This window comes from Capsaspora owczarzaki, assembly GCF_000151315.2.
Source record: "Capsaspora owczarzaki ATCC 30864 unplaced genomic scaffold supercont2.1, whole genome shotgun sequence".
Taxonomy (NCBI): Eukaryota; class Filasterea; order Ministeriida; family Capsasporidae; genus Capsaspora; species Capsaspora owczarzaki.
Window position 1 is genome coordinate 3,068,512 of NW_011887292.1, and position 22,809 is coordinate 3,091,320.

At 54.7% G+C, this 22,809-nt stretch overlaps 8 protein-coding genes across 8 annotated transcripts; 6 read left to right on the top strand and 2 right to left on the bottom strand.

Annotated features, from left to right (window-relative positions):
• Positions 1-37: 37 nt before the first annotated feature.
• Positions 38-1,028, top strand: CAOG_00956 (hypothetical protein; the record flags this gene model as incomplete). The annotated part of the gene is made up of 2 exons (XM_004365770.1): positions 38-559; positions 631-1,028. The coding sequence occupies exons 1-2, from the start codon at positions 535-537 to the stop codon at positions 1,026-1,028; spliced, it is 423 nt and encodes a 140-aa protein (XP_004365827.1). The 5' UTR covers positions 38-534.
• A 341-nt stretch (positions 1,029-1,369) lies between these two features.
• Positions 1,370-3,706, top strand: CAOG_00957 (F-actin capping protein beta subunit). The gene is made up of 4 exons (XM_004365771.2): positions 1,370-1,391; positions 2,376-2,402; positions 2,497-2,581; positions 2,684-3,706. The coding sequence occupies exons 2-4, from the start codon at positions 2,400-2,402 to the stop codon at positions 3,412-3,414; spliced, it is 819 nt and encodes a 272-aa protein (XP_004365828.1). The 5' UTR covers positions 1,370-1,391; positions 2,376-2,399; the 3' UTR covers positions 3,415-3,706.
• Positions 3,707-3,736: 30 nt separating this feature from the next.
• CAOG_00958 (hypothetical protein) lies at positions 3,737-8,740 on the bottom strand. The gene is made up of 5 exons (XM_004365772.2): positions 8,604-8,740; positions 8,397-8,437; positions 7,791-8,209; positions 7,406-7,609; positions 3,737-7,280 (listed from the first exon to the last, which is right to left on the bottom strand). Exons 1-5 carry the CDS (start codon positions 8,722-8,724, stop codon positions 3,818-3,820), a joined length of 4,248 nt encoding a protein of 1,415 aa, XP_004365829.1. The 5' UTR covers positions 8,725-8,740; the 3' UTR covers positions 3,737-3,817.
• Positions 8,741-8,846: 106 nt separating this feature from the next.
• Positions 8,847-10,138, top strand: CAOG_00959 (hypothetical protein). Its single transcript, XM_004365773.2, has 2 exons — positions 8,847-9,347; positions 9,452-10,138. Exons 1-2 carry the CDS (start codon positions 8,883-8,885, stop codon positions 10,067-10,069), a joined length of 1,083 nt encoding a protein of 360 aa, XP_004365830.1. The 5' UTR covers positions 8,847-8,882; the 3' UTR covers positions 10,070-10,138.
• A 60-nt stretch (positions 10,139-10,198) lies between these two features.
• Positions 10,199-13,788, bottom strand: CAOG_00960 (hypothetical protein). Its single transcript, XM_004365774.2, has 2 exons — positions 13,694-13,788; positions 10,199-13,432 (listed from the first exon to the last, which is right to left on the bottom strand). The coding sequence occupies exons 1-2, from the start codon at positions 13,761-13,763 to the stop codon at positions 10,269-10,271; spliced, it is 3,234 nt and encodes a 1,077-aa protein (XP_004365831.1). The 5' UTR covers positions 13,764-13,788; the 3' UTR covers positions 10,199-10,268.
• Positions 13,789-13,872: 84 nt separating this feature from the next.
• CAOG_00961 (hypothetical protein) lies at positions 13,873-15,114 on the top strand. The gene is made up of 4 exons (XM_004365775.2): positions 13,873-14,288; positions 14,385-14,585; positions 14,649-14,713; positions 14,821-15,114. Exons 1-4 carry the CDS (start codon positions 13,877-13,879, stop codon positions 15,010-15,012), a joined length of 870 nt encoding a protein of 289 aa, XP_004365832.1. The 5' UTR covers positions 13,873-13,876; the 3' UTR covers positions 15,013-15,114.
• Positions 15,115-15,195: 81 nt separating this feature from the next.
• On the top strand, positions 15,196-17,543 carry CAOG_00962 (replication factor C 5). The gene is made up of 11 exons (XM_004365776.2): positions 15,196-15,303; positions 15,538-15,602; positions 15,759-15,821; positions 15,936-16,006; positions 16,109-16,188; positions 16,295-16,371; positions 16,456-16,615; positions 16,713-16,794; positions 16,894-17,023; positions 17,121-17,253; positions 17,362-17,543. The coding sequence occupies exons 1-11, from the start codon at positions 15,212-15,214 to the stop codon at positions 17,453-17,455; spliced, it is 1,047 nt and encodes a 348-aa protein (XP_004365833.1). The 5' UTR covers positions 15,196-15,211; the 3' UTR covers positions 17,456-17,543.
• A 934-nt stretch (positions 17,544-18,477) lies between these two features.
• Positions 18,478-22,610, top strand: CAOG_00963 (vigilin; the record flags this gene model as incomplete). Its single annotated transcript, XM_004365777.2, has 2 exons — positions 18,478-21,151; positions 21,222-22,610. The coding sequence occupies exons 1-2, from the start codon at positions 18,620-18,622 to the stop codon at positions 22,608-22,610; spliced, it is 3,921 nt and encodes a 1,306-aa protein (XP_004365834.1). The 5' UTR covers positions 18,478-18,619.
• Between the last annotated feature and the right edge of the window lie 199 nt (positions 22,611-22,809).

Consider the following 22,809-nt stretch of genomic DNA (forward strand, 5'->3'; position numbering starts at 1 on the left):
CTTTATTTTGTTTTTCCAGTGCTGGATGGCCTGTTCTTGTTTTTGCTGCAAGCGCTTGGTCAACTGTTTTTTTCAAACTCTTGCTTTTCTTGCTCGAACTGTTGCTTCCCTTCCTGGAACTGTTGCTTCCCTTCCTGGCCGCTTCCGAAAGTTCCTCGCAAGCTACTTGTCGAACCATCGCAAACGACTTCTGACAGTCGTTGTTGTAGTTCAATTTGTGGCGAGCATCTTCACGTTGACGGGCGCTTTTTTGACGAGTGACGACACATCGAAGGACGTTCTCATCGCCATCGGCACGGCCTTCCTTATCAGTCTTTGCATCACCCTTCAAGACGTGCTATCTTCCCAAGAAAAGACAGATTCTCTTGTAGCAGCACTCCTCAGTGAACCCGTTGAACTGGACCGTACCGTCCTGGTTCGAACTTTAGCGACCGATTCCGCTCAGCCTCTTCCACCCACCAGAGTTGGTATTGTCGACCAAGCAGGTGTAGACCTCTCACGCGCTCCGTCTCGACCTGATTCTGCCGACTTGGTATGACCACCCGTGGCGGATATCAGCGTAAGCACATACTGCGCTTCTATGACCCTCCCCCCCCTTGAGCTGCTCTGACTCCTTTTGTCCTGGTGCAGTGCTGCAGCAGCAACCGGAAGTGCAACCCGACCAACGAGAAGCCTTCACGCTTCTGTATCGGCTCGCAAGTTTTAAAAAGAACAGCACTTTGAGCATTCGTGACTTGCAGAACGACCAAATAGAGTTCTACCAGCTCATTCTCGACCAGCAGAGGCATGTGTTTCTGCTCAATGGAAATGGCTTTAGTTGTGTTCCGTTTCCTCTTGGAATTTCCCGCTCCGTCACTGGACCAACTTGTGTTCTCCAGAGTGATGCTTCCGTGAAGCCTGCCGGTCAGATGCGAATCTCTTTTGGTCACAGCTACTCCGGCATCATTGCCACCGTCGTATTTTACCGGTGGAGTGCACCAAACCGAATTTTTGTGCTTGAAAACACGTACGCCATTTGGCAGCTCTAAATGTGATGCAATTCATCGGATGTGCTCTGTTCCTTGTTTCAAAGAAATGCACACCACGCGTATTCATGCATGATCACTCAGCTGATAAAACGCCGTTTGTCAACAATGAGTTTTCAATTTCGTTGAAAATGAAGGCGAGTGCAGGGTAAACTCGCCTGCTAGAAATGTGGGCTGGCATGGGTTTGGAGTGCATCACTTCATGTTGTGCTAGAAAAACGCCGCGTTTCCACAATCAAAACGAGTGACATTTTGAGTTCCAGGAAGATCGTCGCCATTGACGTGCTCGTCTACTCGTTGCATCGCCGTCAACATTCAGTCTATGCAACGAACGATTGCGAGTTGTGCACTCGTTTTTTTTTTTGTGTATGGATTTTTTGATGGCTTTTTTTTTTGAAGTTTTTTTTTTTTTTTTTTTTTTTTTTTTTGTGGAGCGTGATTCTGGGTTGTCTTTGCATCGATCCGTCGCGCCCTGTCCCGCGTCCATGCACGCAGCACGAATCATCAGCGAGCGGTTTGGCGATCAGGAAGTGAGCGCGGGGGGGGTGAGCTGGCGGTGCTGGTGGGACGGCATTCTGCTGGTTGTTCGAAAAAACCAGAGATCGCAAAAGGACCAATTTTTTTTTCTCGCATTGTTTGTTGGTCGTGCCGTCTCGTCCGACCGTGGGTTTTGGGTGGTATGCACGCAAACCCAGCGGCCTGTTGATGATGGCGGAGCGTTTCTGTTGCCGCCGCGCGCCCGAGGCTCCTGACTGTTTGCATCTCGCACAAAGACGCCACAAAAAAAAAAAAAAAAAAAAAAGCCTTCCAGTTTGATTTTTTTTGGAAGGAAACAATAGAGAAAAAAAAAAAAAGAAAAAAAAAAGAACAAGCAATTCCTGCAGCGGGTTGTGATTGGCGGACCTGGGGGGCTGGACACGTCCCCACGGACGCCTTGACCCCTTGAGATCGCACAGATCCGGACGGGCGGCGAAAAAGTGTGGGCGGCAACGATGCTGGGCAAGAATTGAACCGAAATAAAAAAAAAACTGGTTTAATTTTGATAAAAAAAAAAGAAAAAAAAATCGCTGTTCTGCATCTGCAAGGCCCGAGTGCGTCACCTCGCCCTCGTGTGATGTGCGAGTTGTTTTGCTGCTGGGTTGCCAGACTGAGCCGGGGTGGACGACCGGGGTCGAGATGAAGCACGCAAAGAGCTCCAGCAAACCCCGATCGCATTTCAATTCTGTTATTTTATATTTATATTTTCATTATTATTATTATTATTGAAAAAAACTCATGATGCTCAATGTTTGTATGGTCTTGCTTTTGACTGGTTTTTTTCTTTCTCGAATCCCGTCCGTGCCTGGCCAGTGAATCTAGTTTTACACACTTGCGATGGTAAGTTTGGATCTCCTATTGTTGTGAGCTGGCGGTCGTTCGTTCTTTGTCTCACTTGTTCATTTTTTTTTATGGTTTTTCTTGTTGACGGCAGTCGGAACAACAACTCGATTGCGCGCTCGACCTGATGCGACGCCTGCCCCCGCAGAACATTGAGGAGAACTTGGCTGGTCTTATCGGTACGGCGAACGTCCCCCCCCCCCGCGCCTTGTCGGTGCCTGCACTCGTGATTTTTTTTATAGACTTTTTGTTCCAACTCACTTCTGCTCATCCATGCGCAGATCTCGCCCCGTCTCTCTGCGAGGACTTGCTGTCGTCCATCGATCAGCCTCTTAAGATTGCCAAGGACAAGGAGAGCGGTCGCGACTACTTGTTGTGCGATTACAACCGTGACGGTGATTCGTACCGCTCGCCGTGGTCGAACAAGTACGACCCTCCGATCTCTGACGGCACCACTCCCTCCGCCAAGCTCCGCAAGCTCGAGGTTGAGGCCAACACTGCCTTCGACACGTACCGCGAAATGTACTTTGAGGGCGGCGTTTCGTCCGTGTACCTTTGGGATCTCCCCGAGGGCTTTGCCGGTGTCATTCTGATCAAGAAGGTCGGCGACGGCTCGCGCAAGATCAAGGGCAGCTGGGATGCCATCCACGTCGTGGAGGTCACCGAGAAGAGCGGCGGCCAGTCCACCTACAAGCTGACCTCGACCGTCATGCTTTGGCTCCAAACCAGCAAGGCTGGCTCTGGCATCATGAACCTTGGTGGCAGCATGACCCGACAGGCCGAAAACACGGTCACCGTCACCGACGCTGCTCCCCACATTGCCAACATTGGCCACATGGTTGAGGATATGGAGTTGTCGATGCGTTCCACCCTGAACGAAATCTACTTTGGCAAGACCAAGGATATTGTCAACGATCTCCGAGCTGTTAGCGGTCTGGCAGACAAGAAGAAGATGGTCGACATGCAGAAGGAGATTGCCAACACTCTTAAGAAGCGAGCGGCAAAGAACTAGACGTTTTTCGGTTGTCACTCTCTCCCGCCGCCTTTTTTTTGTGTGTTTTGCTGCTTGAACAATCTGTTTCTTCTCTCCCCTCACTCCCCCTCTTAATGTGAACGTGCATACTTGCGCTCGAGCGCGCTTGTGAATCTTTTTTTCTTGTGTTTTATCAATGTCGTGTACGTTGTCTGCAATTTTTTCTTGTGAATTTCTTTTTTTTTTCCCACCCCAACTCCAACCCTTTTCTTTTCCATGAAATTTTTTCCCAAAGTGCAATGACAGTGTGAGTTCCTATAAAGCGCCAAACTTAAACTGGGTACAGTGTCAATTTGGGGCGGTTGAAACTTTGTCTCTCATGCGAAACAATGTATTTTCAAGATAACAAATTCAGGCTGAAGACATGTCACAAGCACAGTCACTAGTAGGCGAAGGCGGGAGTCTGCCCATTATCTACGTAGGTCTGAGGCTCGGACACTGCCGCTGGTTCAGCGGCAAATGACGGCGTTTGGTCCACATCGGCGTACGTTTCGGGCGCTGCAAATGCAGAGTCGGTCGTCGGATTACTCAAAGACTCGGTCGGGAAAATTCGACGACTGTTGTCATTCCACGCCGTATCATCGGCCTCCAAACTCGCTGCGCTCAACCTAAAGCTGTTGCTAGGCTGTGCCGCTTCTTCAGACTCGTCAGGATCGCCGGCGAGCCGCTGGCGTTTGGTGGGGCTTTCTTCCTCTCGTTGCTGGTGCCGATTGTCGCTTTCATTCTCGTCGTCTTCGTCATCGTCGCTCAGAGCGCGACGGCGCCGGCGAGCTGGTGTGGCAGGGTTGCTGGCCCGAGCCGCCAGTGTTGCAACTGGGGTTGGTGCTTCGCCATCGCTATTCTCTTCGTCGTCCGACATGACAAGAGCTCGGCGTCGGCCAGGCGCTGCCGAGATCCGATGTTCAATGACTTCTAGCGCTGTGGCTGCTGGACGGCGATCATTGTCATCATCGTCGTCGTCGTCGGGTTGCATGGCGCGTTGCCGCTCTCTTCGCTGCGACCGCTGCTGAATTCGGTCGCGTCGGCTTTGCTGCCGACGCTTCTTTTGCTTGGCTGCCATGTCATCATCATCATCATCATCATCCTCGTCGTCGTCATCTCCAGATTCTTCGTTCTCATCGCTATCGGAATCAGAGCCAGCTGCCCGTTTGGATTTTGACTGCTGCTGCTGCTTGGTTGTCGAAGCGGATGCCTTTCGACTCGTCTCGGGTGTGGCAGCCTTCGACTTGCCAGGAGTTGTTGCGGCCGCAGAAGACTTGGAGGCTGGGGTGACTGTGGCGGATGCCTTGTTGGTGCTGGAGGTGGACGTCGGATTGCGAACTGGCGCTCGCAACTCGGCGGCCCGTGCACGAGCCAGCTCAGCCGCCTGCCTCTCTCGTTCGCGCAGCTGGGCAAGTTCGTCTGTGAGCGACCAGGACGTGTCCATTGCGGCATCCTCGTCAACAATGTCAACAGCATGTTCCTCGTGGTACTCGCTGCGATCGATGTGCCGCCCGCGAACAGTGAAGGCCTCATTCTTGTGCACTGGCATGCGAATCGAGTGCCAGAACAGCGCTTCGAGACACAGGAACGGATGGTCGCCCAGCGCTTCGAAAAACTTGCCCGCAATGAATGTGGCAAACCCTTTGATTTGCTGAATGTCCTCGCGGAGTTTGGGTTGACTCTTGCTGTCGTCCTTCTTGCTACTGCTGCTGCTGCTGCTGTTGGCCTTCCCACGACTGGACTGCATGTCTGGGTCTTGCAGGACTGTGTTGAAGATGGTCAGCGCGGAAACGTGGAAAAAGAGCTCGACTTGATCGCAATGGACGGCGATTCGATGGCACAGCTTGACAATGCAGTGATTGGTGAAGGGGGTGTTTGACTTAAAGTCGCGCATCAAGCGGCACAAGTGAGTCACCACGTCCGGACGCGCAAAGCGTGACTCGAACTTGGAAAAGCTAAACTCGCGCTCGACGTGTCGGATGCCAGCCTCGTCGCGATCGTCGTCTTCAAGCTCTTCTTCAAGACCCTCTTCGTCGACCAGCTTCGACGGGCGATTTTCAGCATTCGCTTCTTCCTCGTCTTCGTCCTTGTCCTCTTCGTCCTCATCCTCGACAACCCGGCTGCGCTTGCCCTTGGAGAGCTTGCTCGTCTGTTGGCCAGCTTGATCTGCTTGAGGTTGGCGAGCAGCAACGTCCTCGTGGTTTTCACCAGGAGGAGTGCTGGTAGTTTGCGGTTGACCTTGCTCCAGAGATTCCTCGTCCTCTTGAGGCGCTGCGTCAAATGCAAATCCCACAACAGCTGCGGCGTCCGCCGACTGCTGCTCTGTAGTCTCCATGGGCGCCGTGGTCTCTGGCAGTTGCTCTGGCGCTCGTGAAGCCATTGTGCTGGACGCTGCTGCCCCGTCGGGTTCGTCGTTGTCGTCGCCATCATCATCATCATCATCATCATCAATCACACGACGCGCGCGCACTGGTTTTTTCACTGGTGTGGTGCTGGCTTGCGCGGCGTTGCTACCGGCCTGCTCTGCTGTTGCGGACGCTGGTGGTTTGGGCGTTTCTTCACTTTGCTCGCCGTGCTGGGCCGATGCCTCCTCCGTTTCATCCTCAGAGGCCTCTGCGGAATTGTGATCTTGCCGGCCTTTCTTGGGCGTAAGCGTAGTGTCCATGGTGCTCATGGTTTTCTTGCGACGACGGGTCTTCCGCTTGGACAACACGACCATCGACGAGTGCTCCTTTGAGTAGTGCTCAAGTTGCCTGAGCAGAATATGCATCGTTTCGATCACCACACGCAGGTAGTCCTTGCTCTGGCGACGGAAATCGTACTCCTTCAGCACCTTGACCAGCGTGTCCAGCGTCTCTTCCTCGTAAAAGAGGTTGCTGTGCAGGCTGCGGGCTACGCCTCGTTGCAAGTCATCGGGAGAGGTCGACATGACTTGAACGTATTGCAAAAACTCTTGCAGAGCGAGCAGAGTCAGCTGCAAGCGACGCGTCCAGAGCGCCGCGTTGTTGCCGCGTTTCTTTCCGCCCGCAAGGGTTCCGTCAGCGGCGGTCGCCATGTCGTTGACGGCGCTTCGCTCCTTTCGATCGTTCTCAAACTCGTCGAGGTTTGTGTGCAGCTCGCGAATCAGCCGATTCATCATGGTAGTGGTCACGACCACGCCCACCGCCGTCATGTCCAGCAGGAACTTGGGCGGCGCTTCAGGCTCGGCCATTCGCGTCTCCAGCACCGTGGGGAGTTTGGACGCAGCCTCGTACGCCTTGCGCTCGACCGCATACCGCTTGACCAAGCGCTTGTAGGCAAGCTGGCTGGCTTCGCGGTGGAGACAGAGGAAGAAGCGGATGGTCCAGAGGTACATGGCCTGGTGCTCTTGGTAGAACGGCGTCACGTCACCACGCTCGAGGTCTTTGCCAACGGCAACGAGCATGGGATGGAAGCACGATTCCAGGAACGCCTGGCCAAACTGCAACAGCACGACGCGGGTCTCAGCAGAGATGCGGAGCTGGCCATCTGCGAGCTTTCCGCTTGCAAATCCATCAATCGAGCCGTCCTCGACAACGTCCAAGCTCGCGTCAGTGAGGGCCTTCAATGCGTCTGTTGCGCTGGCTTCCGACACGAGCGCGGAAGAACCGATCGAGGCACGCTTCTTGTCCACCTTCTTTTCGTCGACATTAAACTGGTTCAACGAGGCAATGGGTCGGTTGAAAAACTGCTTGGAGCCATCAAACTGTTGCAGAACAAACGATCCGCCAAAGCGGGAGTGCCGTGCACGCCCGATATTGCCGCCTTGGCGAATTAGCTGCTCGCGTCGTTCTTGCTTGAAGCTGTCGACGATCTCGCGACTCAAATTGTCGCGGACTCGATTCCTGCTCGTACATAGTGAAGAGAGAGAGAGTGGCCGAAAGTAAGCGACAGTGAGTGATCGACTATGACAGTGGGCGAAAAACCCAACAAGGCTCGCGCGCAGACGTTCCCCTCTCATTCTACTCACTTGTCGAGCCCGCGATCCACCTCATCTTGTGCATTGACCAACGACGTGGCTGTTACATCGCGGAAAAGGAGGTAGACAATCTCCAACAGAAAGTAATTCCACTGCCCCGCCTCAATTCCCAGCTCGTTGAGCGACGCATACGTATCGTTGTTGGTGCTGATGCACGAAACAACCATGTCGAGGAAGCAAGCGTTTTGCAACATTCTGCGTTGGTCAAAGTGTCCAAAAACAGTGGGTAGAGTGGTGAGCATCACACACACACACACACACACACACACAAAAAAAAAAAAAACCATTGACGAGTCAGACAACTCAATTCAGCCGTCATCGGTCATGTTCCCCCGCCCCCCCCACACACACAATAACAGCAGAAAGCCCATCTTACTTGATGAGAGCGTCTTGCAGTGGCTCTTGCATGGGATCCGGAATATGAAGCAAGTTACGAAACAGTGTAAACAAGATTTCCATCAGGTTGTTGTCGTTCTCGGTGCGATCAAACCGGTCCTTTGTCAGGGCGTCGCTGAGCAAGTCAATCAAAGCGTAGATGACGTCCTCGCGGAGGAAGCTGCGCTTGGCTGCTTGCAGGTAGCGAGTGACCTCCATCTTTGCGAGCACGTCCTTGTTTGGGTCTTCATCCGGCTTGAGTTCTTCGAACGCCAGCTTGATTGGCAGTGTCAGTGTGCACAGGAGCTTGACTGTGACGAAGGCGAGCTTGGGGTTGTCCTTGGGACAAGTCAGCAGCATTGGCAGCAGGTGTTCTTGCAGCACGCACCACTCGCCCAGTTTGCGCAAAATGGAGCGCGACTAGTGTGTTGCCAATCCACAGACAACAGTGGTAGTGGGTCGGAGTTCGCGGATTTGTGATGTTCAACCATGGACGAGTGAGTGTGATTCAGCTTGTTTTTTTGTTTGGTTTTTGGCGCCAAAACCCGATGCAAGCTCGATGTTTTTGTTTCGCTCTTTGACCCCGCCCCCAACAGCCAGCACTTACCAGATCGCGCCTCAAGCATCGCAGCAGATCTTGAATGCACTCTACGAACAAGCAGATGGACAGTGGCCCAGGCGGAGGGTGAGCATCATTGCACACGAGCAGTCGAAATGGCGGTTTTTTTTTTTGGCGGGAACTCTCTCGTCTCTCCGCTCTCGTCCCCGCAGTCTCTCACCGCCGTTTTTGTTCAATCCAACCAGAAGCCCGTACCTGCAGCTTCGTCTCCAATGACGTAGACTTCGCGGCCGTCTTCGACAATGTTGTCACCCAAGGACGAGCAGATGGACAGCAAGTCTGCCACCATCAGACTGTCCTCCAATGCCAGCGCCATTTGTGCTTGGGGAAAGTGAGAGTGATTTTCCAAGTTCGTCTTCGATTGTTTGTGTACACAGTAATGGTGATTTTCCACACGCACACACACACACATACTCGTTGTTTTGTCTGAGCGATTGAGGCGCAGTCTTTGTCGTTTGCTTCGTGTTCTTACAGATGGCCAAGCGAACAGCCAAGGAAGCCGGTCACGACACGCCCGACCATCCATCCACGCCCCACACGCGGGAGACTGCCACTACTGGAACACCGCAGCGCATGACCAGGCAGGCAGCAGGATCAGCCAAGCCAACGCCCAGCAGCAAGAGCCAACAACGCAACGCGCGTGGCACCGACCGCAGCGCCAGTCCCACACAACACGTTGGCCGTGCGCACGGCGACGAGAATGATAGCGATGATAATGCCGATGATGATATGAGCATCGATGCGGCGGACAAGGGCGATGGCTCCACTGTCAGCTCAGATCAGAAGCAGGCGATCCGAGCCGATGACGCTTTAGCACCCGTCCCATCTCGTTTGCTGGCCATGACTAAGGCTCTGGCAAGCCAGAATAGCATTGTCAATGCCTCACTCCACGGTCTTCCATCCGATCCGGCCGTGCAATCCGTGGATTTTGAGGTGTCGGTACGTTTCCTGTCATTTTTTTCTGCTTTTGTTGCCTTGTTTCGGTGGTTGGTTTGTCGAGCTCACCTTGTCGCTTTTTGTTGACTTTGCCATCCACACTGTAGGACTCGGGGGATGCTGATAGCGGGTCATATCAGCAACGTTCGGCAGAGTCCAATTTGTGGCGAAGGCTAGCTCGCGGAAATCAGCGGCTAGGGCAAACTGTCGACAATACTGCACCAGTCTCAGCAACAAGTTCTCATTCATCTTCTGTTGCAGCGAGTGCCGACGCTGCTGTCGCAGTGGAGACGTCGCCATTTTGGTCGGCATACCTCCAGTTGAACACTGACGCATTCGCAAAAGATTTGGAGCAATTACGACAAGAGAGCGACATGACTCCCAGCAAAGTACGTCTGCTTGTAGACTCGCTGCGGGCAGGAGCCGAACTGTGGACTGAGCAAGAGCGCCAATTATGGCAAGCCTCGTCCAATCCGGCATCCGTCAGCGCCCCGAAGCCCAAACCTAGTGCTGCCACTTCAGAGCCTGTACCCATGGATACCACCACGGACTCCAACGACTCGAGCACCGCACCAGGCGCGGATGCATCGCGCCGAGAACAAGAACCGACTGCCACCAAGCTCAAACAAGGCAGTGCTGCACCCGCGACTCCTGCCAAGCCTAACGTCAATATCGCTCCCGCTTCTACTCCGCGATCTGAAAAACGCAAAACAAACAGCAAGTAGCTCCTGTTGGTTGTACAAATAAATCAACAAAACGAGCCAGAATAAAAAACAAAACAACACCAACATCACCACCACCACCACCACCAACAACAACAACAAAAAACACTTTGTGATTGTGATTTCAGTTGAGCGTCGTGCATTGATTTCCGAAAAAAAAGAAAGCCACATGTGTAACAGACACATACGCTGCTTTTGAAGACTAGAGCAAAAGTGCTTGCATCTCGGCGGCCTGCAGCTGAGCATCCTCCTGCTTGAGCGTGGTAGGTTTCGCGACAGCTCCGGCGCGAGCGCTCTGAATAATGTCCTTGCTTAGCGCACGCTTCTTTGCCTGCAGCGCTGCCACGCGTTCTTCGACCGTTCCCTTGCAGATGAGCCGATGCACTGTCACCTTCAGCGGTTGTCCGACGCGGTACGCCCGATCGCAGGCTTGGTCTTCCAACGCAGGATTCCAATGGCCGTCTGCGATGACAACATGGTTAGCAGCAACCAAATTCAGTCCAACGCCTCCGGCAAGCAGTGACAGTAGCATCACCCGTGATCCCGTGATGAGAGGATGCTTGCTCTTCTTGTCTGTGCTGTTCGCGTTCGCTTGCTGCTGCCGAGCCAAGTCAGCAGTCCAGTTCCCGTAAAACGCCTTGATGGACTTTTCGCGCTGCTTTGAGTTCATTGAGCCGTCAATCTGGGAGAAGGTGATGCCACTCGACCGCAAATGCTGCGCTACAATGTTGAGCATGGACGTCCATTGTGAAACGACAATTGCCTTCTCACCAGCCGCAGTGACTGTTTGCAGCAGTTGCAGCAAGGCTGTGAGCTTTGCAGATCGAAAGCTTGGGTCCATCATGGGTAGGAACCGTTCCACATCTTCCAATGGACCATCCGGACGCGACTGTTTCCTCGTTCTCGAGGTGCCGACAGCAAGCGCAGCTAGCTGCTCCGCCAACGTGTCGGCTGTGTCCACTGCGGCGGGCCGAGGTTTGGGAACGGCCGGCTGACGGCTCGTCTTTGTCTTCTGGCGCCGCGGGGCCTTGCCCTTGGAGCGGTAGGAGGTTGAGTGCTTGTCGTCCGAGTCGTCCGAGCTGGAGTCGTCGTCCGAGCTGGAATCGTCGTCCGAGCTGGTTGAGTCGCTGTCGCTGTCACTGTCTCCATCTGCTTGATTGTCCATGTCAGGAACGCCGCCCATCAAGGCAGGATGGCAGCTGATTTGGCGCAAGCGAAGAATCTTTTCCAGCAGGTTGAGTCTCCGGTCGGTGGCGTCGGCTGTCGTCCCCGCGGCGCGCGCAGCGAGCTGTGCTTTCAATTGCGCCGCTGCGCTCGAATGCAGCTGGTCATACAGCAGTTGCTCCAAGTCTGTCAGCTGCACATCGGTTGTGAGCACGACTTTTTCTGGCAGGGCTCCAGCGGACGTCGAGGACGAGGAGGTCGAAGCCGTTGCAGATGGAGCGGCAGTGGATTGAGATGATGACACTGCGAGCGCTGCAGAGTCGCGGCGCATGTCCTCCTTGGTTCGGCGCAACACCAGGGCACGGACGAGCTGATTCATCAACGGCTCGCCTTGGTAGCTGCTACTGTATGAATACTTGTTGCGCGTCGTTGCCATAACGGTCGTCCACACTCGGCGATTGGCAAATGGCAGCACGTGCAAAAAGCGCACTGCTCCCAGCAGATCGTCTGTCGTATTGTGAATCGGGGTGCCAGAGAGCAACCAACGACATTCACCCAGCAGCTTGCAGGCTGCCTTGCTGGTGTTCGCGATGGGATTGCGGATGGTATGTCCTTCGTCGAGCACAATGCGGTGCCAGGAGACCTCGTTCAGGACAGCGGCATGGGCACCAGCAGCTTTGCCTGCAGCACCCTTTTTCCCCTTGCTTGCAGCAGGCTTGGGGGCATCGCTACTCTCTGCAGAGGTGGACACTGCATCTCTGCTTTCCATTTCAACCATATTGTAGGTTGTCAGGATAATGTCGTACGATGCCAAATCGGCAACGGACTTGGCGCGGGAATCGCCATGGTGGGTGAAAATGCGGAGGTAGCCCGGAGCTGTATGCTTTTCGATTTCATCGCGCCACTGGTGCAGCACGGAAAGAGGACAGACAATGAGGGTTTGGCGCAGCGCAGGCATGGCAGGGGTGCTGGGGCCTCGAGTGGACGCTTCCTTGTCCAAACACACACACGCAATGGTGGTCATTGTCTTGCCCATGCCCATGTCATCTGCCAGCAGACCGCCGCGGCACAATGTGGGTCTCGCGGGTGCGGGCGGCTTTGCGGCCTGCTGCGGGGCGGACTGCTGCGAGGCGGATTGCTGCGAGGTGGACTGCGGCTGGGCGGGCTGTGGGGGCAGCTCGACCTTGCTGGCCCGCTCACGCCAAAGCATCCATGCCACACCGTCGAGCTGATGCGGCAACAGCCGCGTGAGCATGTGGGCGGGTTGCATTTCTTGGCCAGCGCTCGGGAGACTGGCAGACAGAGCGGCTTCATTGCGCAGCAAGAACAGGTCCGTCGGGAGCACATGCGCCAACTCTGTGGCGTCAAGCGCCGGAATGCTATGGCCTCTTTCCGCCATGGATGTTCCACATAGGATGGAATATTCGAGAGATTGGCTGTGGTGAAAGTCTTGGTTTCGCTGTTGGTTTGCTTCTAGTTCCCGTTTCTGCGCGGCTTGTTCCGCTGCGCGAGCTTGCTCAAAGTTCTGGCGCAAGTGAGCCTGCGCGGCTTCGCGCTTTTCGAGGGCGGCCAGCTCAGCTTCCACCGACTGGGTTTTGCTCTGGATTTTTGCCTTGATGTCAGCCGGAAAGGTATTGTACATGGAAGACGCGACCAGCTCGCGCTGCTTGGCGAGCTCGCGACGAGCCTTGTCGATGTCGACAGAAATCAAGGCATTGTACGTTTCGGGTGTGGAAACAACAAGAGAGCTTTCCAAGCGAGACGCAAGAGCATCCGTGTCCGTCGGCGCGGTTTTGGGGCCAAGAGTTGCCTCTTTAGGGAGAGCTTTGCTCGACGACGGTGATGTGATTGCAATCCCAGAGAGCGCATCGCCGAGAGAGTCTACATCTGCTGCTGCATTCACCGAAGAATTTGCAGCAGCGACGGGGGCGGACGTGGATGGCTTGGCGAGGGAACGCAATCCCGTTTCAGACAAGGCGTTGTTCCAGTCTCGGCAGCGTTTCGCGCCACACCATGCATTGGCTGACGTCGCCTTGTTGCACCGAAACCGCACCAGAACGCCATCGGCAGAGTTCTCGTATCGCCGGTAGCCACAGACGGACGTCGGATGCTCGGGGCAAGGCCATGCAGCGACCTCCACAGCTGGAAGAGCGCGCGTAAAGTCGCACATCGAATCTTGGCCGCAGACCAGGAAGCTTTTGCCTGCCACCAGCATGCAACCCAAGTGAGCGACACGGCTGCAAAACTCTCAGTACAACTCAACTCCAGTGCCCGGAGCCAGACAGAGCGGGGCTCTATGTGAGCGAGTGCGTCAAAGTGCCGTTGTCGTTGCGTGTGCGAAACCGTTTCAGACCAAACCCTTCAGCAGAAGCGCGTCCCGCAGCCGTCCACTACCCCACTGCTCACAAGCACACAAGAGCGACTGCAAAGCATCCAATAACAGACACGCATGATGAGGCGCACCTTTGGAGGGACCATCGGACAGGCCCGTGCGGACGGCGCATGGCTGGTTGTGCTTGATACACTTTTCCATTGCGATTTGGCACAGTTAAACTCTGTGAAATCTGGAGTGAATGGGCTCTACATTTGGTCATTTTGATATTTCTGTGAGTGTTCCAAGCAAAATCATCCCGGGCCAGTCTCATCATGCTGCCGGGTTGGACGCGATTGGCGTTGGGCAGGATCCAGATTGCTTCTCACGTCATCAGGGCTCCAACCAACGGCGCGGCATTCAGGGCAACAACCACCACCACCGCCGCCGCCCAATGCGCACCGACCACAAGACACTACACGCATTATTCTAGGAGAGTGGGCGGGTCGGCTGTCCAGTTTGCGCTGCGAGGCGCGCTGCTGGGCGTCGGGATTGTTGGTTTTGGCGCGTTCGTCGTCCAACAACACTCACAGCCGCGGCTGGTGCTTGCTCGCACCGGACTGACCACCGTATCGCCTGCTTACAAAGTCGAGCTTCCAGCAGCGTCGGTCATTCGGCAAATCTACACGGGCTCGGATGGCATCGACACTGCTGATTTTGCTGATGCGTATGCCGTTGATGTGACTGGTAATCAGATTGGTTGCCTTGGAGCACGATATCAATGATGCAAAGTTCGATGGAAGGGCTGCTCATCCATCCAATCGATGACGTTTATTGGCCTAGGAGACCAAGGTCAATTTGTGCTGGATGCAGTTTGCGACAGCCTGTTTCAAAACGCTCCTTGGTTTGCTCGCGCGCTCATGTCGTTGCGCAATTTGCTCGTACGGCCGTTGGGCCTCATCACTGCTGCATCCAAGCCCGACGATCAAGCCAAGTCCAAAGCAGACGAGATATGCGAAACAACCGGTCGAGCTCTTTCCAAGGGTATGGTGTAGTTGTTGATGCAACCTGGAGCGTGTGCTAACACTTTTGACCGGTTTTCCCTAGTTGCTGGTGTGCTCGTGTACAACAAGATATCCGAGAATGAACTGCTGACAGGTTTGGATGACACGGTAACAACATCATCCATGCGTGCGTCTTGCTCGAACACCATCGACGCTAACGCGATTTTGTGCCTTGTCCACCCCTTTCCTTCATTCTCCTTGTTCACCTGCCTTAGCACATGGATTTCCGGTCTACAATTCTTCTCGAGCGAGATTCACAAGGCCGTTGCACACGTGTGATTGTGAGCACCAAGACAAAGTGCAAAAACACGCTCGGCCAGCTCTATATGATTGTGATTCGTCCCTTCCATCAGTGGATTGTCCCTGCTTGTCTCGAGAGTGCAACGCAAGTCTTGGCCGCACAGTAAAGCATCTTACAGAGTTTTCCTTTGAGCTAAGCATGACAAAATAAAAATGCCGCGCTTCGGCCAACTTGCATCGTGAACCAGCACACCAATTCGGCCATGATTTGATACAGTTCTATGTGTATTGCACGTTAGTGTGTTTTGAACAAGAGTGTGAACGGTTTGATCGTGTCAGTCTTCTAAATAGAGCAACCCCAAAAGAATGGACGAATCCGAGCCAATGGACGAGACACCCGCCGTTGCGGAGCCGAGCCGCGTCCGTGGAGCAGCCTCCACAAACAAGAACTTGCCATGGTATGCATTCTATCAACCCAACCGATGCGAGCATTGGGGAAGATCAGCGACGGGAAACATGGGCTTGTGATCCGATGGCGTTTTTGGCGGGAGTGTTTTCCCGCCTTTTTTTTTTTTTTTCCCCCTCTTGCTTCACATTGCCCGATCATTTCGTTGAGCGACCGTCCCAATTGAAACTTGTCACCCTGAATCCCTTGACTTACATCTCATCCATGCTTGTGCACGAACGGACAGGGTTGAAAAGTACCGCCCATCGTCGCTGGACGAGCTCATTTCACACAAGGACATCATTTCGACGAGTACGATCTGGTTTCTTCGTTGTCCTGCGCTCCATCTAGGTGGCGCCAGTCCCACGGAATGTGTCATCACAAACCGTCTGTACTCGGGTCGTGGGAGATGGGGGCAACCGAGCCTGTGTTGCTGACTGACTGACGGTTGTGCGCAATTTCATGCAGTTGATCGATTCATCACCGAAGATCGCGTGCCACATCTCTTGTTCTATGGCCCGCCTGGTACCGGTGAGTTGTTGCATCCGCACTGCTGCGGTGTCTTGCGTGGTGGATTTGCTTGGTCGAAGGTGGTAACACACCGACTGACTTTGGCTTGGTGTGGATCGTCTTGTTTGAGCGCAGGCAAAACGTCAACGATTCTGGCTTGCGCCAAAAAGATGTATGGCAATCGAATGCAATCCATGGTCCTTGAGGTATGCGCTTTAGGAGCATGATGGTTCTGACGTGTTTGCTTTCCAGACGAACTCACAAACTATCTATTGCTTTTGGCCTCCTTGCATTGCTTTCATCGCTAGCTCAACGCTTCAGATGATCGAGGCATTGGGGTCGTTCGCGAGCAAATCAAGGAGTTCGCTAGTACACGAACCATCACAAGGTACGGCAGTGTCAACAGGCTCGGCTGGTTGAGCAGCCAGAAACAACATGATTCGAAACAACAACATGATTCTAATGACGCGTTCTACATTTGGGGTTTGACACAGCTCTGGTGGCACAAAGCTCGTCATTCTTGATGAAGCAGATGCCATGACATCAGATGCACAAGCCGCTCTACGAAGAGGTACGTTGTTTCTGCACCCTTTGGTTGTATTGGAGTTGCCGCACAAGTCGGTCCCCCTCTCAACTGGTGTCTATTTGGATACAGTCATTGAAAAGTACACGCGAAACACACGTTTCTGCCTCATTTGCAATTACGTGAGCAAAATCACGCCCGCAATTCAGTCCCGTTGCACCCGGTTTCGCTTTGCTCCGCTCTCGAGCGAGCAAATGCTGGATCGCTTGAATTTTGTCATTGAAAGCGAGCGGTATGTTGTGCTTGTGCATTGCATTGGTTGGGAGGTTGGTTTTGCGTGATGAGGTGCGATTTTGACTGATTTTTTGAATTTCCTGCCTGGTTCTTAGCGTCAACGTGACTGACGACGGCAAGGCTGCACTCATGCGTCTGGCTCAAGGCGATATGCGCAAGGTGTTGAACATTTTGCAGGTACAGAGAGAGATCTTGCTTCGTGTTGCCCTTGCACGTCTTGTCAAACTGGACCAATGCCCTCACTCGGTACAACGAAATCTCTGAACGTCTCCTCAGTCGACTGCTATGGCCTTTGATACTGTCGACGAAACGAGCGTCTACACGTGCACTGGCTTCCCGTTGCCTGCCGACATTGAGACAATCGTGCAGTGGCTGTTGAACGAGCCGTTCACATCCGCGATGGCCAGTACGTTGGCAGAGCTGCAAGCTCGATGTGCTTGTAACCTGTGGTTGCTTGATGAGAATGTATTGTCGCTCACTTGTCAAACTTCGCCACCCCGCAGACATTGGTGAGCTCAAGCTCCAGAAAGGACTCGCGCTTCAGGACATTCTTCGCGAAGTGCACGAGTTTATGGCGCGCATCGAATTCCCCGCCAATGTGCGCATCTACTTGCTGAAGCAGCTTGCCGACATTGAGTAAGTGCACGCACAGCCATGCAAAACAAACAACACGAAAACAAAAATCAGCAAAACACCACAATCCGCAATTATGCTGACGTGAAACTCTCCATGTCTCTGCTTCAGGTACCGATTATCTGCTGGCACCAATGAGCGCATTCAACTGGGCTCGCTTGTTGCCGTATTCAACACTGGCAGGGACATGGGCACCACCGCCTAAACCTTCTCGTTTTCAATTGCGGCGATTTCCACCTGCGATCTCCTGTTTTTATGACACTCTATTCAATACACTCTTACGCATCGGGTCGCTTTGCTTGTCCTGATTTTCTGCAATCAGCCTAAAGAACTTAACTCGAGGCTCACTCCTTTTCACTGTGCGTTCGGTTTGTTTTGTTGGAATAATTTGTCCTTTTTTTTTTTTTTTTTTTTTTTTTTTTTCTGGTTGTTCGGTCTTTGCTGTTTGGCTTTTTGTTTTCTTGCAACATCCCGTGCTGGTCGCGGTGCCCTGTCTGTCCCGTTTTCCGTGCAACACCCACCCGCATCCATGCACAGACAGCGTTGTGGTTGTGGTAGATCGCGACGACCTTTTCGAGCGCACAGGCACCAGGTCGCACATGACGCTGTTTTTTTTTTATTTTTTTATTTAATTTTTTAATTTCCGGACTCGGGTTGCAATGCTCGGGTTGCGTTGTTCAACCATCGGATCGCCCTTCTCTCGCGTCCGTCCCGCGTTTCCTCGAGCACTCTTCTTTTACGATCTCATCAGCGTTGTTGGCGATGGGCGAGTCTCGCAGGGCACTCACACTTTAAAAAGAAAAAAAAGAAAAAAAGAGAGATCGTGCGATCTCGTGAAACGGAAAATGAACGTTTCGACCAGCGATTTGGATTGCCGTTCTCACTTGAGTGGAGCGTTCACTTGGTGTCTTGGCATTGGTGGCATTCACTCTGTTGAAGTGCATACTGCTGGAAGCCACATTGCGCTGGCTGATCCGGGCCCCACTGCAGCTATGGCTATTTGAAGGCGATCAGGACGTTTCAGCAAAAAAAAAAAGAAAAAAAAAAGAAAAAAAATCATCGAAAAAGAAAAAAGCAAAAAAAAAAAAAGAGCAAAAAAAAAAAAAAAGAGCAAAGTTCAACCCATCATCTTTTTTGACGCGTTTCTTTGGCTTGCACAATCACCCTTGTGGCTTTGGCCTTGCTGACTCTGAATCTGTCGCGTTTGTGTTCCAAAAAACAACGCAGAAATTTCCCCCCGTCTCTTCCCTCGACCTTTTGCGTTCTGTGCTCAACCCCGGTTGAAATTTCAGAACCGATTCGTCTTCGCCCGGCTAAACCGAAAACCCCTGCGCCACCAAAAAAACCCCTCTCCCCTATCTGACCAACCATGTCTTTCGCTGATCCCGACATTGTTGCTGGCACCGAGTCCATTGTGAGCGAGGATGACCCGATCGTCCAGTCGCACGCTCAGCAGCAGGCTCAGCAGCACGCTGCTGCCGCCGCTGCTGCCGCCCAAGCCTCGACCTCTGCTGCCTCGACCTCCTCTGGCGCCACCTACTCTGACCTCTTCCCGCCGCTTCCGACCGCCGCCCAGCGCCCCAAGGCTGCTGGCGCCTGGGCGACTGCCAAGTCTGCTTCCTCGACCGTGTCCCACACCCTGCACGTCCCCATCGACGAGCGCCGCGAGGACCGCTTTGGCGAGTCTGCCGCTGCCACGACCTGCAAGGATGTGATGGAAAAGACTGGTGTCTCGATCGAAATGTCCTCGTCCAAGTCCAAGCACCTCGCGATTGTCATCACTGGCCGTCCCGAGAACGTTGCCAAGGCCAAGCAGCTGCTGCTGACCCGTCTCCAGACCCAGTCCACGCTCGAGGTCGTCGTCCCCAAGGAGCACCACAAGTTCATCCTGGGCAAGGGCGGCAAGGCCCTCGCCGACCTGTGCGCTGCCACTGCCACCAAGATCAACGTGCCCAAGGCCGACGAGGCGACTGACATTATCAAGATTGTCGGCACTCGCGAGAACTGCGAGAAGGCCCGCGCCGAAATCCTCTCCGTCTCGAACGCCAAGGGCAAGTTTGGCGTCATCCGCATCACGATTCCCCACGTCTACCACCCCTTCCTTGTCGGCGCGAACGGCTCGGAGATCAAGAAGCTCACCGCCGAGACTGGCGCCAAGATCAACATGCCGCCGCCCTCTGCCGAGAACCCCGACGAGATTGTCATTACCGGCGAGAAGGAGGCGATCGCCAAGGCTGCCGCCCGTCTCAACGACATTTTTGCCGACAAGCAGGCCAACACTGGCACCCTGAACGTTGACGTCAAGAAGAAGCAGCACCGCTACGTCGTTGGCCCTAAGGGCGCCTACATTCAGGAGATTCTCCAGAAGACTGGCGTCGTCATTGAGATGCCCCCGGCCGATTCCGCGATCGAGAGCATCACCATCCGCGGACCTCAGCAAAACCTCGTGACGGCCCTCCAGCTCGTCCTCAACCGCGCCAACAGCGTCGTGACCCGCGAGCTCAAGGCCCCGCACTGGCTGCACAAGTACCTCATTGGCAAGAGCGGCGCAAACGTCAAGTTGCTCGACGCTGCCAACCCGGACGCCCACATTAACTTCCTCGAGGACAAGGACCTCGTCGAGATTGAGGGCCCCCCGGAACAGGCTGAGCGCATCTATGCCTCCCTCGCTGCCTCCCTCGCTGAGCTGACCAAGAAGATGACCTTTGCCGAGGTTACCGTGCCCAACCAGTTCCACCGCCACATTATCGGCAAGGCTGGCCAGCACATCAACCGCATCAAGGAGGAGACTGGTGCCAACATTGTCATCCCCAACGACGAGCTCAAGAGCGACATTATCAAGATTGAGGGCGAGGCTGCTGGCGTTGCCAAGGCCAAGAAGGAGATTCTCGAGCTTGCCAAGGCCATTGCTGAGATGCACACCGAGGAGCTCAAGTTCCCCCAAAAGTACCACAAGACCCTCATTGGCCAGAAGGGCAAGTCGATTCGCGAGATTCTCGACCTGTACCCCGGCGTCATGATCAACTTCCCCGAGGAGAGCGAGCACAGCGACGTTGTCACCGTCAAGGGCAAGAAGCAGCTCGTCCTCCAGGCCAAGCAGCACCTTGAGAAGCTCGTTGCCGAGATTATTGCCAACAACTACACTGTCGAGGTTTCCATCTACAAGAAGTTCCACGGCCACGTTGTCGGCAAGAACGGCGCCAACCTCAAGAAGATTCGCGAGGACACCAACACCCGCATCTCCCTTCCCGACGAGAACTCTGAGTCTGACAGCATTGTGATTGTCGGCACCAAGGCGAACGTCGAGACTGCCAAGGAGCGCATTCTTGCCATCCAGAACGAGCTTGCCAACATTTCCACCGCCGAGGTGAGCATCCCCAGCAAGTACCAGGCCCTCATCACCAGCCACAACGGCCGCGTTCTGCGCTCCATCTCTGAGGAGTGCGGCGGCGTGACCGTCCAGGTCCCGTCCGCTGGCAAGGGCAAGACTGCCACTGCTGACAAGGTCGTCGTTCGCGGCCCCAGCGAGGATGTCGAGCGTGCCAAGCAGCTCCTCCTCGAGTTTGCTTCGGACAAGGGCGCGTTCGTCCCCGAGGACATTACCGTCAAGCACCAGCACCACCGCTTTATCATTGGTCGCGCGGGTGCCACCGTCAAGCAGATCCGCGAGACCACTGGCGCTCGCATTCTCTTCCCGGGCAAGACCGAGACCGACGCCGACACTGTCACGCTTCTGGGCAAGGACACCCAGATCAAGGCTGCCAAGGAGGCCATCGCCAAGATTGTCCGCGACCTCGAGAGCGTTGTTTCCGAGGAGATGCACATTGAGCCCAAGTACCACAAGGCGTTTGTTGTCAACAAGGCCAAGCTCATCAAGAGCATTTCCGACGAGTTTGGCGGCGTGCAGATTAGCTTCCCCGCCAAGTCCAAGGGCGAGGAGGGCTCTGCCGAGGCGCCTGCTGCTGCTGCAGGGCTCTGCCGAGGCGCCTGCTGCTGCTGCTGCTGCTGCTGCTGCTGCTGCTGCTGGTGCCTCGTCATCCAAGCCGGATGTGGTCACCCTGAAGGGTGGCAAGGAGTTTGTCGAGCTCGCCAAGCAAAAGATTCTCGACCTTGTCGAGGACCAGCGTCTCCAGGTCACTCGCAAGCTCACCATTGCCCCCGAGTTCCACGGCACTGTTCTTGGCAAGGGCGGCGTCAACGTCCGCACCGTCTCGGACGAATTCAACGTCCAGATCAAGTTCCCCGAGTCGCGCAAGAAGGGCGAGGCCAAGGAGGAAGGCGAGAAGGCCGAGGAGAAGCCCAAGGCCGAAAAGTCGGATGCCGACAAGGAGGACGCCAACGCCATCAAGGTCAGCGGCCGCAGCGACAACGTCGACAAGGCCATTGAGGCGCTGAAGGCTTTCGTCCCGGTCACTGCCGAGCTCGAGATCCAGAACGACTACCACCGTCACCTGATTGGCAGCGGCGGCAAGGATCTCAAGAAGGTCATTGACCTGTTCGACGTGAACGTCAAGTTCCCGTCGGCCGACTCGAAGAGCGACAAGGTGATTGTTCGTGGCTCTGCTCCTCAGGTCGAGAAGGCCAAGGAGTACCTGCTCGAGCGCGTCAAGGCCCTCGACGGCGAGGCTGCAGACCGCGAGGCCCGCAACTTTACCCTTGAGCTCAAGGTTGACCCCAAGCACCACTCTGCCATCATTGGCATGAAGGGCGCTGTCATCTCCAAGATCAAGGACAAGACCGACACCCGCATCTCCTTCCCCAAGGAGGGCGCCAAGGAGGAGGACCAGGCCACCATCACCATCAAGGGCTACGAGGCCAAGGTCAACGAGGCCCGCGACGCCATCCTCAAGATTGTCAAGGACCAGGAGGACCAGGTCACCATCGAGGTCGACATTGACGTGCGCATGCACCGCCGCATCATTGGCCCCATGGGCAAGAACCTCCGCAAGATTATGGACGACTTCAACGTCCAGATCAAGTTCCCCCGCAACCCCGACGATTCCCTCGTCGCCATCAAGGGTCTGCCCGCCAAGGTCGAGGAGGCCAAGAACCACCTCAAGGATCTCTCCGAGGAGTTCCTGCTCGAGGTGCTCGAGGACGAGGAGCAGCGCGAGCTCGAGCGCGCGTGGGTCATCGACCCCCGTCAGCGTGAGAACTACAAGGAGGATTACTTTGCCTCCCTTGGCCTGTTCAACGACTCTGCCGCTGCCGGCTCCGCTGCCAGCCCCGCCAAGGGCAAGAACGCTCGCGGCTCCGCTGCCCCCGCTTCCAACGCTGGTGGCAGCCGCGACCAGTTCCCGTCGTTTGTCAACACGGCAGCGCCCGCTCCTTCCCAACCCCCGCGCTGGGTGACCAAGTAAACAGACAGAAGCTGACAAAGGCATGCGAAGACGTCCAAACAGCCACAAACAACCACGATTAGCATTTTACATTGTTTGCTGGTGGTGTTTTTTTTTTGAAGCCTCTTTCTTCTTGTTTGGCCGACCCACAGATGTTTTTTTTTTTGTTTGCTTTTGCTTGTTTTCGTTGTGTTGTGTTTGCAGTTTGTTTTACAGCTCC